The sequence below is a fragment of the Sminthopsis crassicaudata genome, chromosome 1 (assembly GCF_048593235.1).
Source record: "Sminthopsis crassicaudata isolate SCR6 chromosome 1, ASM4859323v1, whole genome shotgun sequence".
Classification (NCBI taxonomy): Eukaryota; Metazoa; Chordata; class Mammalia; order Dasyuromorphia; family Dasyuridae; genus Sminthopsis; species Sminthopsis crassicaudata.
In genome coordinates, this window is record NC_133617.1 from 675,099,411 (window position 1) to 675,113,543 (window position 14,133).

A 14,133-nucleotide genomic window follows, 5' to 3' on the forward strand; every position below is an offset into this window, starting at 1 on the left:
GTAATAATGACAGAAAAGGTAAAGTATCGCAAAAGAAGGGAAAAGAATGCCACTGAATCTTTTTTTTAAAAGGGGGGGGCGCAAAAGGAACATTAGAAGGGCGTAGTGGTATAACTACCATATTAAATTTGAATTATACAAAAAAAATTAACATTGTATATGGGAGAAAAAAGGGAAACTATACAAATTAGAAAGTCAAGTTTTATATACTATCCTTTTGTGTTATTCTTTGTACATTGAAATGTTTCAGTTTATTTTTAAGTTCCTAATAAAAAAGGAAAAAATATATATATGTATATGTGTATATATATATATATATATATATATATATATATATATATATATATATATATATATATATATATATATATATATATATATATATATATATATATATATATATGTGTGTGTGTGTGTGTGTATTTTGAAGACTCTCCCAGTAGGCCTGGTAAATTCCAAATCTAATTGTTTGGAATGAAGTAATCCTCAAAGGCAAGGACTATGTTCATTTTTTAATCTTTATATTCCTAGCATCTATGCCTTTACATGTAACAGATGCTTAATGAATGTTTTCTGAATGAATCTTACTTAGCAGAATCCTTCTAAAACCTTCCCACTCCTTCTCTTCCTAAAAACATCTCACTATCTTCCTGTTATTCACCAAACAAACCCTAGAATTCCAGGGTCAAGGAAGAAAGGTTCAAAGTGTTATCTTAAGATCTCTGCTTTCTTATAGCAATAGAAACTGATAAGTCTATGATCCCAATTCTTACATCTGAAAGATATGGAGTGGAAAAAATGCCCCTCCAGTCTGGATTAGGTACTTATGAAGATTCTACCTTTCCCTATTCCATGTTCTTTCTGCCTTGACCAATCCACGTAAGCTCTGCTTTCCCTCCTCCTGGATTGGTAGATTCTTGTTCAAATTTTCTGAATGTTTGTATCAAGATCAAGGTCACAGAATTAGACAAAGTTCCTGCTCCTATGTTTCAATATTCTCAACATATGTTTCAAGATTCTCTTTAACATAAATAGTTTCAGTAAAGTCAAATCTAAAATAAACCAAGAATCCCTTTGAAGTTCAGTCTTTACAGATAAATCCTTTGTGTCACAAGTCAAATGAATCCAAGAGGTTTAAAAAGGGAATGAAAGGCAATGTTAGGAGCAAGTACTAGATTTGTAGTCAGAAAATCTAGGTTTAAATCCAAATTGCTAATTACTGAAATAAAAACAATATCTTCACTACTTTCTTCAGAAAGTTGTTATAAAACTCAAAAGATAAGAATAGGAAGTGGACCAGTGATTTCATCAGTATATGGAACTTCTTGTCAATCTGAGATACAATCTTAACCTTAGGATCCAATGAAATAATGAAAACCATGTGATAAAACATGTTAAAGTTTTTAAAATGATGACTATAAGAATTCAAGTTAGTACTTGAAAGCAAGGGTTGTATCTATTATATTGTTGTATAGCCAGCATACAGACTGTTCCTTGTAATACAAATTTGTTAAAATCCCTAAGCACTAAGTGGTCCACTGAAGGGATCCTCTCCCCCATCCTTTACAACTACATTTTCTGTACGTAATTACATTTCTTTCACTGCAACACAAGTGCCAGATTCCATAGAATAAACTTTAGGATTGTCAGTATCAGCAAAGTTTACAAAAATTATGGTCAGACTAAGAAATATCAGGTTAAAGAACAAACAAAACATCAAGGCTCTAATTTTTTAAAATAGAAATTGATGATAGCCAGTCAATGTGGAAGTAAGGATGAGTGTCATAGGGAATTAATTCCTCCATCAGAATAATCTTAAAGAAGCCTATATGTAATCCACACTCCAATCAGTCACGGTTGGTTATATTAACACAGATCAGTACTGTGGAAACAAATAGATATTTCTCCAGCAAGTAAAACATTAAGGCAAGATGGAAGTGGAAAGGAAGATGATGAACACACAAGTAAAGGCATTTGTTAACCAGCCTTTATAAGTCTTGCAAAGAGGAAAGTAGACTAGAATGGGACCCGGAAGACAACTGGAAACTCCCAGTACCATATGACAGAGATTAGATTAGAAGTCCAGGTCTAACCCTCTGGGATCCCATTTAACAAACAAGCACAGCAAAAAGTCTAGTGGCCAGACTGCTGAAACAAAGACCTTACTAAGTACAAAAATACTAGCTAAGCATTCCTGCAGTGGCCAAAGAATATAAACAAATAGTGGCCCAAAGAATTGCAAAGTATTCACAAACAAATGATAGAATGCTCTAAATCACTAAAACTAGAAACCCAGTGGTTTCACCTCATCTCCTGCAAATTGGCAAAGACAAAAAAAGTCAACAGTTGATGTTGGCACAACAAGCACATTGTAGGTGGAGCTGTGAAATGGCACAACCATTCTGGAAAGAAATTTGGAATTATGCAAAATCAGTGACTACAACATTTTATCATATGAACCAGAAATGTCATTACTGGACTAAGATCCTAACAAAGCCCCCAAATGTACCAATATATTTATGGTAGCACTTTTTTTTTTTTGATAGCAAAGATTTGAAAACAAAATAGAATGGGTAACAGTAAAACAAATTTTGGTATATGATTAAGTTGGAGAATTACTGTACTATGTATGAGAAACATGAATACAGAGAAGCATGGCAAGACCCACCTGAACTGATGAATGAAAGAAGCAGAGCCAAGAAAACAACCTGCAGAGTAACTAAAGCAGTGCACACGGAAAAAACAACTACATCTCAAAAACCAAAAAGTAAATGTAGAAAAATACAATATTAAGTTAAATGAGAGAGGCCTCGACTATTAGGTATTGCAGGTGTTTTTGAACATTTTCAATGCGGTGATAGTTGTGCTGATTTTTTCCTTTTTGTCTTTAAAAATACTATTTTGTTTTAAGAGCTCTCTGGGAAGGAAAGAAGAAGGGATAATGAGGAAAATTAAGATAATATCACCCTGAAATCACTTACATAATTGGGAGAGCAATGCCTGGCTAGGGAGCCGTGAGAATACGATCTGTGGCTCCAGTGACTTAGCGGCCCTTCAAAGAGATCACGACCCTTTTCATTCTCCCTCCCACCGGGCCAACAAAGGGTCCCAATCCACCACTAGGCATTTTGGAGGAATATCTGCCAAACTCACCCAGGGAACGACCCCCAATAGTCCTACACCCCCTTCAGCCCCCCGACGGCAAATACCAGCAGAAAGCAAAGAGAGCTGGCTTCCTGTATCTTTAAAGGAAAAAAGGGAAACTCCCACACACCTAGCCCAAAGAAAGAACAACAAAAATAACTATCCCCCCCAAGGCAAAATTGATGACTAAGCAGAGTTTCCAGCTTTCCAGGAAGAGCATCTGCCGCTCCCCGCTTTACTTCGGGCTTTCCCCAGGTAGGTTCCCCGAGGACTGCTCGGGCTCCCCGGCCTCCGGAGAGGGATGTCCACGCAGAGACGGCTCGGGGGAGGCCAGAGACTGAGTTAGCAAAGTTGGAGCGGGGAGGAGGGGTGGAGCTCCAGAGAGTGCACGGGCACGGGGGGCAAGGCTGGGGTGGTCCCGTTCCGGGGACTCCGGGGAATGATTACCGCGGGAGAGGGGTCAGGATGGAGTCAAGGGCCCTGACAGAGTACAAGGTGAGTCAGGCCCGCTCCCGAGGGGCGAGGAGAGAGGACCCCCCCCCCCCCCCCCCGGGGAAGTGGCTGCAGGTGGCGCCAGCACCGCCGAGGACGAGCCCCGGGAATCGGGCTAGCGCAGTTCGGGTGTGGGGAGAGGGAACGGGTCAGAGGTCAGCAGGCACCCGGAGCGGGGGGACGGGGCGTCTGGGGGACGGGAACCTCGGCTGCGGGGGTCCGGGGGAGGGTAGAGTCGATTCTGACCGCCGTGGGTGGGTGGGGACGCCCGCACCGTGTGGGCCAGGGAACGTCCCACTCTGAGATCCCCGGGGGTCTCCAGCAGGACCCCCAGGGGCGTGGCAGCGTCGCTCCGGCCCCGGGCCGATAAGGGAGGCTCGGCGCGGGATCCCCGGCCCCGCCCGCCGTCACTCACGCATTAAGGTGCTGAAGGCCACGACTCCGAGCAGCCCCTGCAGGAAGATGCCGAAGCTGTCCATGAAGGCGCCGTTCTCGCAGCCCCGCTCGCCGGCCCCGGCCGAGGCCGTGGGGGGCGGCCCGCCCGTCATCCCGCGGCTCGCGTTCCCGGCGGGGCCCTGCATGGCGAGGCTGGCCGGAGGAAGGGACGGACGCCCCGGCCCGACCCAAGCCGGCCCGGCTTCTCCCCCCCGAGCCGCCGCCAGCTCGGAGCCCCCGAGCCCCGGGAGCCGGCCACCTCAGCCCGGCCGCTCGGCTCGGCTGCGTGCCGCGCGTCACCGCCGACGTCTGAGATCACCGACTCCTGATTGGCGCAACAGCGCCCAGGGGGCGGGGCCTCCTCCTCCGGGCAGTGGGAGGGGAGCCTCGGGCGGGGCTTGGGCCCAGGCGGGCCGGGCTCTGGGCGGGGTGGGCGCCGCCAGGTGAGAGCCCGAGAGCGCCGGGGATGCAGGATGCGGAGTGCCCGAGGACCGGGCCCGGTCTAAGCCGGGAGCTTTTCTACGCTGCTTTTTCATTTTTTTAAATCTTCGCGTTGGAAGGATGGACTTAGCGCCTGCGTTGGGCCAGGCGCTGTGCTAAGCGTTAAACACTGAGTTTTAAAGTTCGAAGGCTCGGACTCTCTGTAGCAGGGGATTCAAGACCGTTCCGAAAGACTGGCGGAAAGAGCGGGCGCATCCTGAGAGACCCGCAGACTGAATGCGGATCACGGCGTAGCGTTCGCCCTTTGGGTGGTGTGTGTTTGCTTTGACCCTCGGGCAGCACGACAGACGTGGAACTGCGTGGAGAAGAACTGCACATGTTTAACCTGTGTGGATTACTCGGGGTCCAGAGACAAAGGAGAACAATTCGGAACAACAGCCTTTTGCAAAGGTCAATGTTGAAAAATAAAAGGCTATTATCATTTTTCAAAACGTTCAAAAGCTCTCCTAAGTCAAATCTAGCTTCTACTCCCACTCAACAGCCTTGAAAAAAGAAAACCCTGTGGGTGTGCACGGGCCGATTTCTCCACTCAAGCCTCTTCAGGCGATTACTTCCCCTTCCTCTGGCCTGAGTCCGTCCCTAGTCCCAGGAGCGCCCGACGCTTCAGACGCTCCGGCGGGGAGAACTCTCGGCCTCCCTCTCCCTGCCTGCTTTTTCTGCGGTGCCCACGTTAGCCCGCAGCCTGCTGCTTGGAGCTTTCCGGGACGTCCGACCCCATCTGCTCACCGGGCTGAGGCAAGCTTTCCATAAGCTAGGGTACCGCCGGCCCGCGGGGATCACGTAGGGGACGGCCACGGGCCGTCAGACCGTCTCCAGTCAGTCCCTCCTTGGAGACTCTCAGTGACTTTTTTTTGCTCACGGTAGGTGCTGAGATCACGTGAAGAGCAAAGACCTGCTCGCCTTTGAGACCACACGGACCCTGAGGAATAAGGCTCACTTCTTGCCTCCCCGTAGGTTATTCTCCCCTCTAGACTGAAGGAGTGGAATCCCCCTCCCCTTCTGAATTCGAAAGGTTCAGAGGGCTTTCAGGCAGGGGTTGTGGCCAGTCTAGCACCAACGTTTTGAAGACTAAGTGATATTTGAGAATCCCAGGCCAGCCCCTTTTGGATATAAATTTGTGGGACCAATTCATGCTCTGTAGAAATCGAGCTAGATGCTTAAGTTTAACCGGGGGTGACTCGCACAGTGCCTTCCACAAGGTCTCTTCCCGTGGAGATTGTAAGTAGCCTGCTTCTGGGAGAGCCAAGAGAAGGTGGAGTGGAAGTACCTTGGAGAATCTTCGAAGGATGAGTCCATTCTGTAAGTGTTCCCAATATGCAGAAGGCTTTTTTAACTGCCCGCAGAGCCCAAACTGGGGACATCTTCCTAAATGCTTCTAGACACTCTGCATCACTCTGGTTTTGATCTGCTCCTCCAGCAGATGAAATGTTTACAAAGGGAAGAAACTTGGGGGAGGGGCTTCTCTCACTGGGGCCTCCTAACCCCAAGATATGAGTCTCAGTCCTTGGGTTCTGATTTGTTACAGATGTTCTGGACACAGCAGGAGATTAAGCGTCCTGGACTCTCGGTGTCCAGGTTTTAGCATTAAAGACCCTGCCCACTGTAGAATTGTGATTAAGAATTCATCCAGCAGGGACTGCATTTGGATGAATTTGGTGGAATCAATGCTCCGTCCAAATTGAGCTAAACTGAATCTACTTCCCCAGAGACTTAAGGTGATATAGAAGGAATACTCTCAAGGATTAGATGGAAATGATTGTTCTTTTTATTACTTCAAATTAACGTCCTTTTATAAAAACTGATGTTAAATAACAGATGGAACTGGGGCCTAGTTACTGGCATCTAAAAGAAGGGAGGAGAGAGCTGGCAGACTCTAGCCATGGCAATAAAGATACCCCATCACCCTCCCAAGGTTACTTCCTGGATCCTGAGGGACAAATGTGGCCAACTAACCCTGGAAGAGGGAGTCAGAGCACACTCTCTGCATGAGGGAGCACCGTTTATCTTTGTGGTGGGCGCAAGATAGCTGAATTTGAGGATCCAATATATGAACACACTGGCTTTAGTATGCATGAGGGTAGCATTTGTTCTGTAACAAATAACTCCAAGAAAATAGGACCCTTGTCCCATGTCAAGAATAGGGACTATGAATAATGATTATAAAGAAGTGAAATTTACTCTTCACAAACCTTAGTAGTTAATAGAAATGTTAACCAAAGCATATCAAAGGTCTTGTGAAAGCAGAAAGCTCCTTTCAGTTAAATGATAAAATTTGCACATCTTCACAATTAGTAACAAATACAAAAATTAACATGCCATAGTTGTTTATTTAAAAATGAGATTTTTTTGTTTGTGGCAGCCCTCTTTGTAGTAGCAAGAAACTGGAAACTGAGCGCATGCCCATCAATCGGAGAATAGCTGAGTAAATTATGGTATATGAATGTTATGGAATATTATTGTTCTGTAATAAATGACTACTAGGATGATTTCAGAAAGGCCTGGAGAGACTTACATCAACTGATGCTAAGTGAAGTGAGCAGAACTGGAACATCGTTATACACGGCAACAAGAAGACTATATGATGATCAATTCTGACGGATGTGGCCTTTTTCAACATTGAGATGATTCAGAACAGTTCGACTTGTGCAGTAATGAAGAGAGCCATCTACACCCAGAAAGATAACTATGGGAACAGAGGGTTGGACACAACATAGCATTCTCACTCTGTTGTTATTTGCTTGCATTTTTTTCCCTCAGTTTTTCTTTTTCTTCCATCTTGATGTGATTTTTCTTGCACTACCAGATAACTGTATACATATTGGATCTAATGTGTATTTCAACATATTTAACGGGTATTGGACTACCTGCCATCTAGGGGAGGAGTTTGGGGGGAAGGAGGGGAAAATTTGCAACAAAAGGTTATGCAAGGGTCAATGTTAGAAAAATTACCCATGTGTATGCTTTGTAAATAAAAAGCTTTAATTAAAAAAAAAAAAAAAAGAGATTTAATGTTGATTATTTCTGAGGCAGAAGGTAGTGGGAAAAGAGCTACATTGGACCTTAAGCAGGTAAGTCACTTAAATTCTCTGGACATCAGTTTCTTTTTCTGTAAAATAACATCTAAGGTTCCTTTCTACTGTGAAGGATTTTACCAGAGTATCAAGGCTTTAATTATATTCCTGGTCCACAGAAAAATTTAAAGCAAGAAATAAACTTACATTAAGTCAATAGAAAATCTAATTCAAATATCCAAAGAGGATCCAGGACTGAAACAGGCAGGAAAATCTGGCAAAGTCCTGCCTAGTGCAGAGTACTGCTTCTGAGTTCAAGTAGGTTTGCTTTAGATATCATTGAAAATCCGGCTCTGCCTGGGGGGTCCAATTGTGCTGAGAATTAGGACTTTTATCTTTCTCTTATATGGGACTTTGTTGTGTCCTGCTTTCTAGAGCCCCCACACCAGGGTGATTAAAATATACCTTCCTAGTGCAGGAGTAATGAGGTGGGAGTCCCGAGGATGGTGGGAAAATGAAGCCCATTTATTTCAAGGACTTTCCCTTTTTATATCTCATATCCTTAAGTAACAAAAACACTGGGTATGCGCTAACTATATAGTGCACACATGGGACCACATGAACAATTTGCTGTTGTATGTAGTTTGCCACTTGGTATCACTCTGCTTCAATCACAACCCAGATGGTCACAGCTCCCTGACTTCTCAGGAAGACTGAGAACCCTTAGGAGAGATGGGGAGCGGAACCAGACATTGTCAGCAGATTCCCTCTGGGCTGAAGGGTCCTATACTTCACCCAGTGTTTCCCCACTGCCTGTGACCCTCTACAGCACTTGAGCTAAGAAACTATTAGGACCAGAATAGAAATTGGTCAGAAATACAGGAATCAGATAGTTAACATGATCTTCCTGAAGAGCAGTCTTATTTAGTGCTATGACAAAGTTTATTGCCCTGCTCTAGAAATGCTGGAACTCTACTAGAAAGCTTTAAAAGAAAAAAAAAAGTCAATCTATATAGCAGTATTCCTTGCTATCCAAATCAGCACAAATAAAACTAGTTTAGTTTTTTTTTAATTTTTTTTTTTTTACAATCACTTAAAACTGTCAGACCACAAACTTATTTACATTCTTATTTACAAGGAAACAAGCAAAATACCCATCTAAAATAGTTTTTAAAATCCTTTGAAGTCACTACACCTACCAAACATGATGGACATTATTTTCATAGGCATATTTGTTTGTGCATATTTCTCCTTAAGTAGTATTTTACCCTTGATGCATAACTTTTGAAATTAAGGAAAAAACAGCAAGCAGGAAGGTCACAACACAGTATGCATTTCATTTTGTTCCAAACAAGCAGCTAATAAAAAAGGCAAAATACAGGAAACAAAGTGCATCAGTTCCAATGAGTTAGTATATGAAAGAGGCCTAAATATGGTGCTGGTACCAGCCAGGAGTCCCTCCTTGGCAGACCTCTGATTGTCTACATTAGTTATTAGACTAAAAAGGAGGAAAGGGGAAAAGAAGAGGGAGAAAAACTCAAAACCTCAAGAGACCTTTTTTAAAGGTTTCTTGCAAAGTAGAACTACATAAGTGATGATACAACCAGCTTATTGTTTTTGCCTGAGTATCATAACCTACCAAAGTCAGCTGCTTCTTCTGTTAGTTTGTTCCAGAATTCAAACCACTACCTCTTCAATTCAAGTGGCCTAGTGTTGTCCACTCTCATTCTACCAAAGTTGTAGGGAAAGTAGGCTAAAGCTAATATATAGTAGCCATATGGAAACACTATGACCCTGGTGCAAAAAAAAAATCTTTCAGATGGGGGTATTGTGCTATGCCATTTTCACCTACTACCTTCAAAGTTGGTTGGAGTGAGACCCTTTACCTTACATAAAGGCTACAGGGTCAGTGTCTCACTACTTGTGTCAGGGACCCATCTGTCAAGGTTCTGACTTACTTCCTTTTGAATAGCAGTCCTTGAGATAGGTCACTGCACTGGGACAGACTGAACCATGTGTCTTAAACCAGGAAAGGACTCTGAGATGGGAATTAAAGGCCTATTTTTTCATTCTCTCACTTCAGTTCCTGGTTTTGCTGGTTGTAAAAATATTAGATTCTTCAAACATTGCAATAAAGAACCTTGTAATCTTCAGTGCATCCAACACCCACCCTCTACTCTTTTACCCTAAGGCTGCCTTCAAAAACAAGGCTATTTGTATGGTTTGGGCAAAGTTTTGAAGGGAGCACCCAGAAAGGTGGGCTTGAAATAGGATACAATCAGACTTGTCTTTGAGCATACAGTTTAGAACTCTTCAGGTGGAAATGCAAGTCCACATGTGGCTAATTCAAGTTTCCAAAGTACTCACAGTTTCATGCAAAGGGTGAAATCAACAAAAGTTCATTAGTAAAGTGTTTGTAATAGTGAAAAAGTCAAGAATAAGTAATATTTGCATGAAAAGGATTGATTTTTTTTTTTTTTTTGGCTTTACAGTAGGCTTACTTTCTACAGTGTTTTTGAGGCAACACTCCACATACTGTGATGACCCAGGACCAACCAGTTCAGCTTCACAGAAGGGGCATTTGGTTCCCACCAAAACTGATGGTATCCCCTTCTCATTAGCTTCATAAGGCCAATGAGTCTCCTACCGATTATACAGAAAAGTACTGAATTACTTTTAAAAACTAAAACTAAACAACAAACATTCCCTACAAATACATGTCTAGAGACCAAGTCCTGTATAGGCTTCTGCCATGGACTTAGCTCCTGGCTTTTTTCTCAAAACATTAATGAGAATAGGAATAACTCAAACCTCTCAACATCTTAATCATAAGAAAAGTCTTTGGTGAACATGCCAGATAAATAAAAACCTCTTTAGTAGTTTATCCCAGTGCCCCCATTTATGTCAAAACCCCCATGCTCCTAAAACCCTGATGTTCTCTGTACAGAAAAAACAGCAACAACAAAAAACATTTACCTTGCTTTAGGGACATGGTTTTGAGACCTAATTCCAACAAATTAATTCCCATCATTCTTAGCCTATTTCAGATCCCAGATCACCTGCTGAACTGGTACCAAGTAGAAAGTTAAGTTAAATCAAGTTCTGAAGAAGCTGTGATCCAATGTCCCCTATCTCACAGTGAGTTTAATTGTAAAAGAGGCACAGAAAAGTCAAGTTTGAAATCTGGCTAATTAGTTTTACTTGTGGAATAATTAAGAATTTATGTCTGCCAGGTTAGTAGGTATGTGCCCTGTCCTCAGAATACACTATGGAATAAATGCTGGAGTTACCTATTCCGCAAAATAAAAACTAAGAATAATATGAAAACTATCGAGTCCTAATGTGTTTTGATTAGATGGCTCAACTGCCTAAAGACCTACCCCCAATTATGCAGAATCCACAGCACATGTGGTTTAAATGATCACCTAATACTATGACCAAGCTGAAACAAATTTAGGGGCCTAGAGGAAAACTACAGCACATTAATATATTTCCAAAGTTGTCAATGCATGAAGAGCAAGCACACAAGTTATGGAAGATTTATTCTGTTGGACTAGAGTGAACAAGATTACCACCTGGGAATGAAATCTAGGCAAATATAACTATTCTACAAAGAATTCTTTTTGAATACAGCAACCAAGGATTATTTTCCTCAAGAAATGAATAGCACATATGTCTATATCTAGCACAGAAATATTTTATGCAATCAAGAAGAATCATCCCTTTTGAAAATTCAAACTTGATTGTTCTTTCTCCTAAATGGGGGAGGATAGTGGGAAAGGTGGCAAGGGATGCTAAGAATCACATATCTCCAGACTGTCTATAAACATTAATTTAACAGTTGGTATTCATCTCTGTTAAATTACCAACAAGCTGGAATACTATTAGAGGAAGTTAACCATGTACATACTGGCATTTTTGTTATAAATGAAATCTGAAGACAAGCTACAGCTAAATAAATGGAAGGACAACTTGCATATTTTCCTCAGTAAGATGAATGAAAGGAATTGGCAAAGTTGGTTTCAGTTTTTCCAAAGGCAACAATAAACAGTGCGTCAAAAGATACTTGGTTATCATGCCATGCAGCCCTTGTGATGAATGTAATCTTATATTGTTGAGGATGGATAAGAAAAATTATTTGATGAAACTAAAATTTTAAAAATTAAGTTAATATATATTCCCATTCTGGTGGTTTTAATAGGAAAATAGCTATAGAGAGGAAGAGGGCAAAAATCATGTTGGTGCATATGGTTTGAGATAAAAAAAAAACTGAGGAAGTCAAAGGATTGCAGGCTCCTCAGAAATTATGTGACTCTAAGACACTCAAATGCTCATGGATATGGCAATCACCTTACCATAAGATAACATGATTACACTCCAATAATTTTATTATGGAAAAGACTAATTACTGATCCAACAGCCATCTGAGCTGATTAAAGCAAAAAACAAAAAACAAAAGAATTGGACACTTTTAACAGGAGCAACACAGTGGCGTGAAGAGGATGTGAGAGGCAGAGAAGTCTGTATTGAAGTGCTCGCTCTATTACTTCATTCCTAGCAAATAAGCAAGTCTATTAACTTCTGTGGGTCTCTGTTTTCCTAACTAAATCTATGTAACTATCAAATTAAAAGGAGGTTTATGGATGAATATAAGATACTCCTTTCAACCTGATTTGTTGAAATCAATTACTAATTTTAAAAAGTGAGAAACACTGACAAAAAAAAAAGACATTGTCATGATTTTTAAAGAGAAATTTACATTATGCAAAGCAACCACTAGTCTAGTTAATAAGCCCAAAGACCCCAGAAAATGCCTCAGTAAAAAACATTTAATCTTCTTGCCAAGGGTAGAGAAATGGCAGCCACAGACACCACTGGTTTAATGTATAAGCTTATTTGCTGGAAAAAAAAATAAGAGCATTATCACTTCACAAAATAACACAAAAGCAACTGTAAGTAAAAAATGATTTGGTTAAGAATGGGACATGAGGCCGAGATGAGCTAGGTCATCCTGAGAGCATTTGCAGACAAAACTGGACTATGGGAATGATAACTGACATGAAAAGGATACATTGGCCAGCATTTTCATCATACTGGTTTCCTTAATCAATTGTATAAATTTAACACACGTGTACCTGAACATTTTAATACCCAATTTACTACATAGAGAAGTGTTTATAGTACTTAAAAAGTTAAGAAGAATGGCTGATCTGACAAAATGCATATAGAAGAAATCTGTGCTCAAGGTGGTCATTGTCAAGGCACTCTGGGGTCCACTTTCAAGCTATTTCAAAGAGGAAAAGATTCTGAAAGAATAGAAAAGACCACAGATGGTGTGACTGAGATTTCAATAACTATTAAGCCATATACCCATTTTCTAAGTTCTGTAACATCTTTAGGAGAATGGCCTGCATAATCATCAAAGGTAACCTCGATGAACACATGAAAAAGGAACAAGCAGGCTTTCATAAGTCTTAATACAGCAAGAATCATATCTATTGTTTGTTTGTTTGTTTTTAAGTATTTGATTTAGCAGAACAAATGATCCTTGATGGCTCTCTTCTAAAAAGGTTACCTCCCATATATACATTAGAAATATAGGAGACTAACATTATCAATCTGCTGAGCACTGAAATCAAGGATCCTTAGTGTCCAACACTATTGCCTGGCACATAGCAGGTCTTTAATAAATGCTTATTGACAGACTGATCAAGTAAGGTATAAAAAAAGGGACTCATCTGGTCACCCAATGTGTTCTCTGAGATAACGAAAAATACTCTTTTTGGAATTCAAACACAGAAATGAGGTTTTCCAAATGCTCCTATTCATAGATAACATTGTATCAACTGCATCCAGCCCTAACAAAATAAAAAACTAAAACAACAAAACAAAAAATAACATCTCCTTAGGTCATAGCAATGAAAAAGAGATTGTTTTAATCTTATATACTGTAAAAATAAAATAAATGAAAAATTTTATTTCCCAGGCTGTGATATGTAGCTATATGTTCAACTCATTTATGTTGATTTTATATATGTATGTATGTATACATACATATATATACATACATACATATATATATATATGTATATATATGTATCCTGCACAGGTGCTAGCAAATAGATGATGAGTTGGACTGAGAATGGAGATTAGGCTGAACTATATATCTGGAAAATTTTGTAGTACTTTCAACAATTCAAAATTGCTACTACTGGAATTTAACACCAGTATTCTGCCAGGCTGCAAAAAATGGAACAGCATGATCTTGAATGAATCTAAATTGCAGGTAACCCAAAGAGAAATAACAAAAATTATGGGTATAAATAAACCATTGCATGTTCACAATGATGACATACCTGCAAGAAGCAGAGATCTTGAAGGTATTTTGGAAGTCAAGTGTAACTAGAAAAGGTGTTACAGATGGATGGCCTGGTAATTTACATTAGTAAACCTGAGACAGTAAAAGAATGGAAAGAAGACTTCCCTCAGACTGGGGGATTCCTCCATAAAAGACTCATGAAAAGAACTCAAGAATCACTGGTGTGGAACT

The 14,133-nt window shown here is 41.1% G+C and overlaps 1 protein-coding gene across 1 annotated transcript in view; it reads right to left on the bottom strand.

The window, feature by feature from the left end:
- STIMATE (STIM activating enhancer) overlaps nt 1-4,354 on the bottom strand; it is a 63,285-nt gene extending 58,931 nt beyond the window's left edge. Inside the window, exon 1 of the mRNA XM_074283530.1 lies at nt 4,052-4,354. Within this exon, the coding sequence (XP_074139631.1) occupies nt 4,052-4,217 (166 nt within the window). The 5' untranslated portion in view covers nt 4,218-4,354. The remainder of the gene's footprint in view (nt 1-4,051) is intronic.
- Between the last annotated feature and the right edge of the window lie 9,779 nt (nt 4,355-14,133).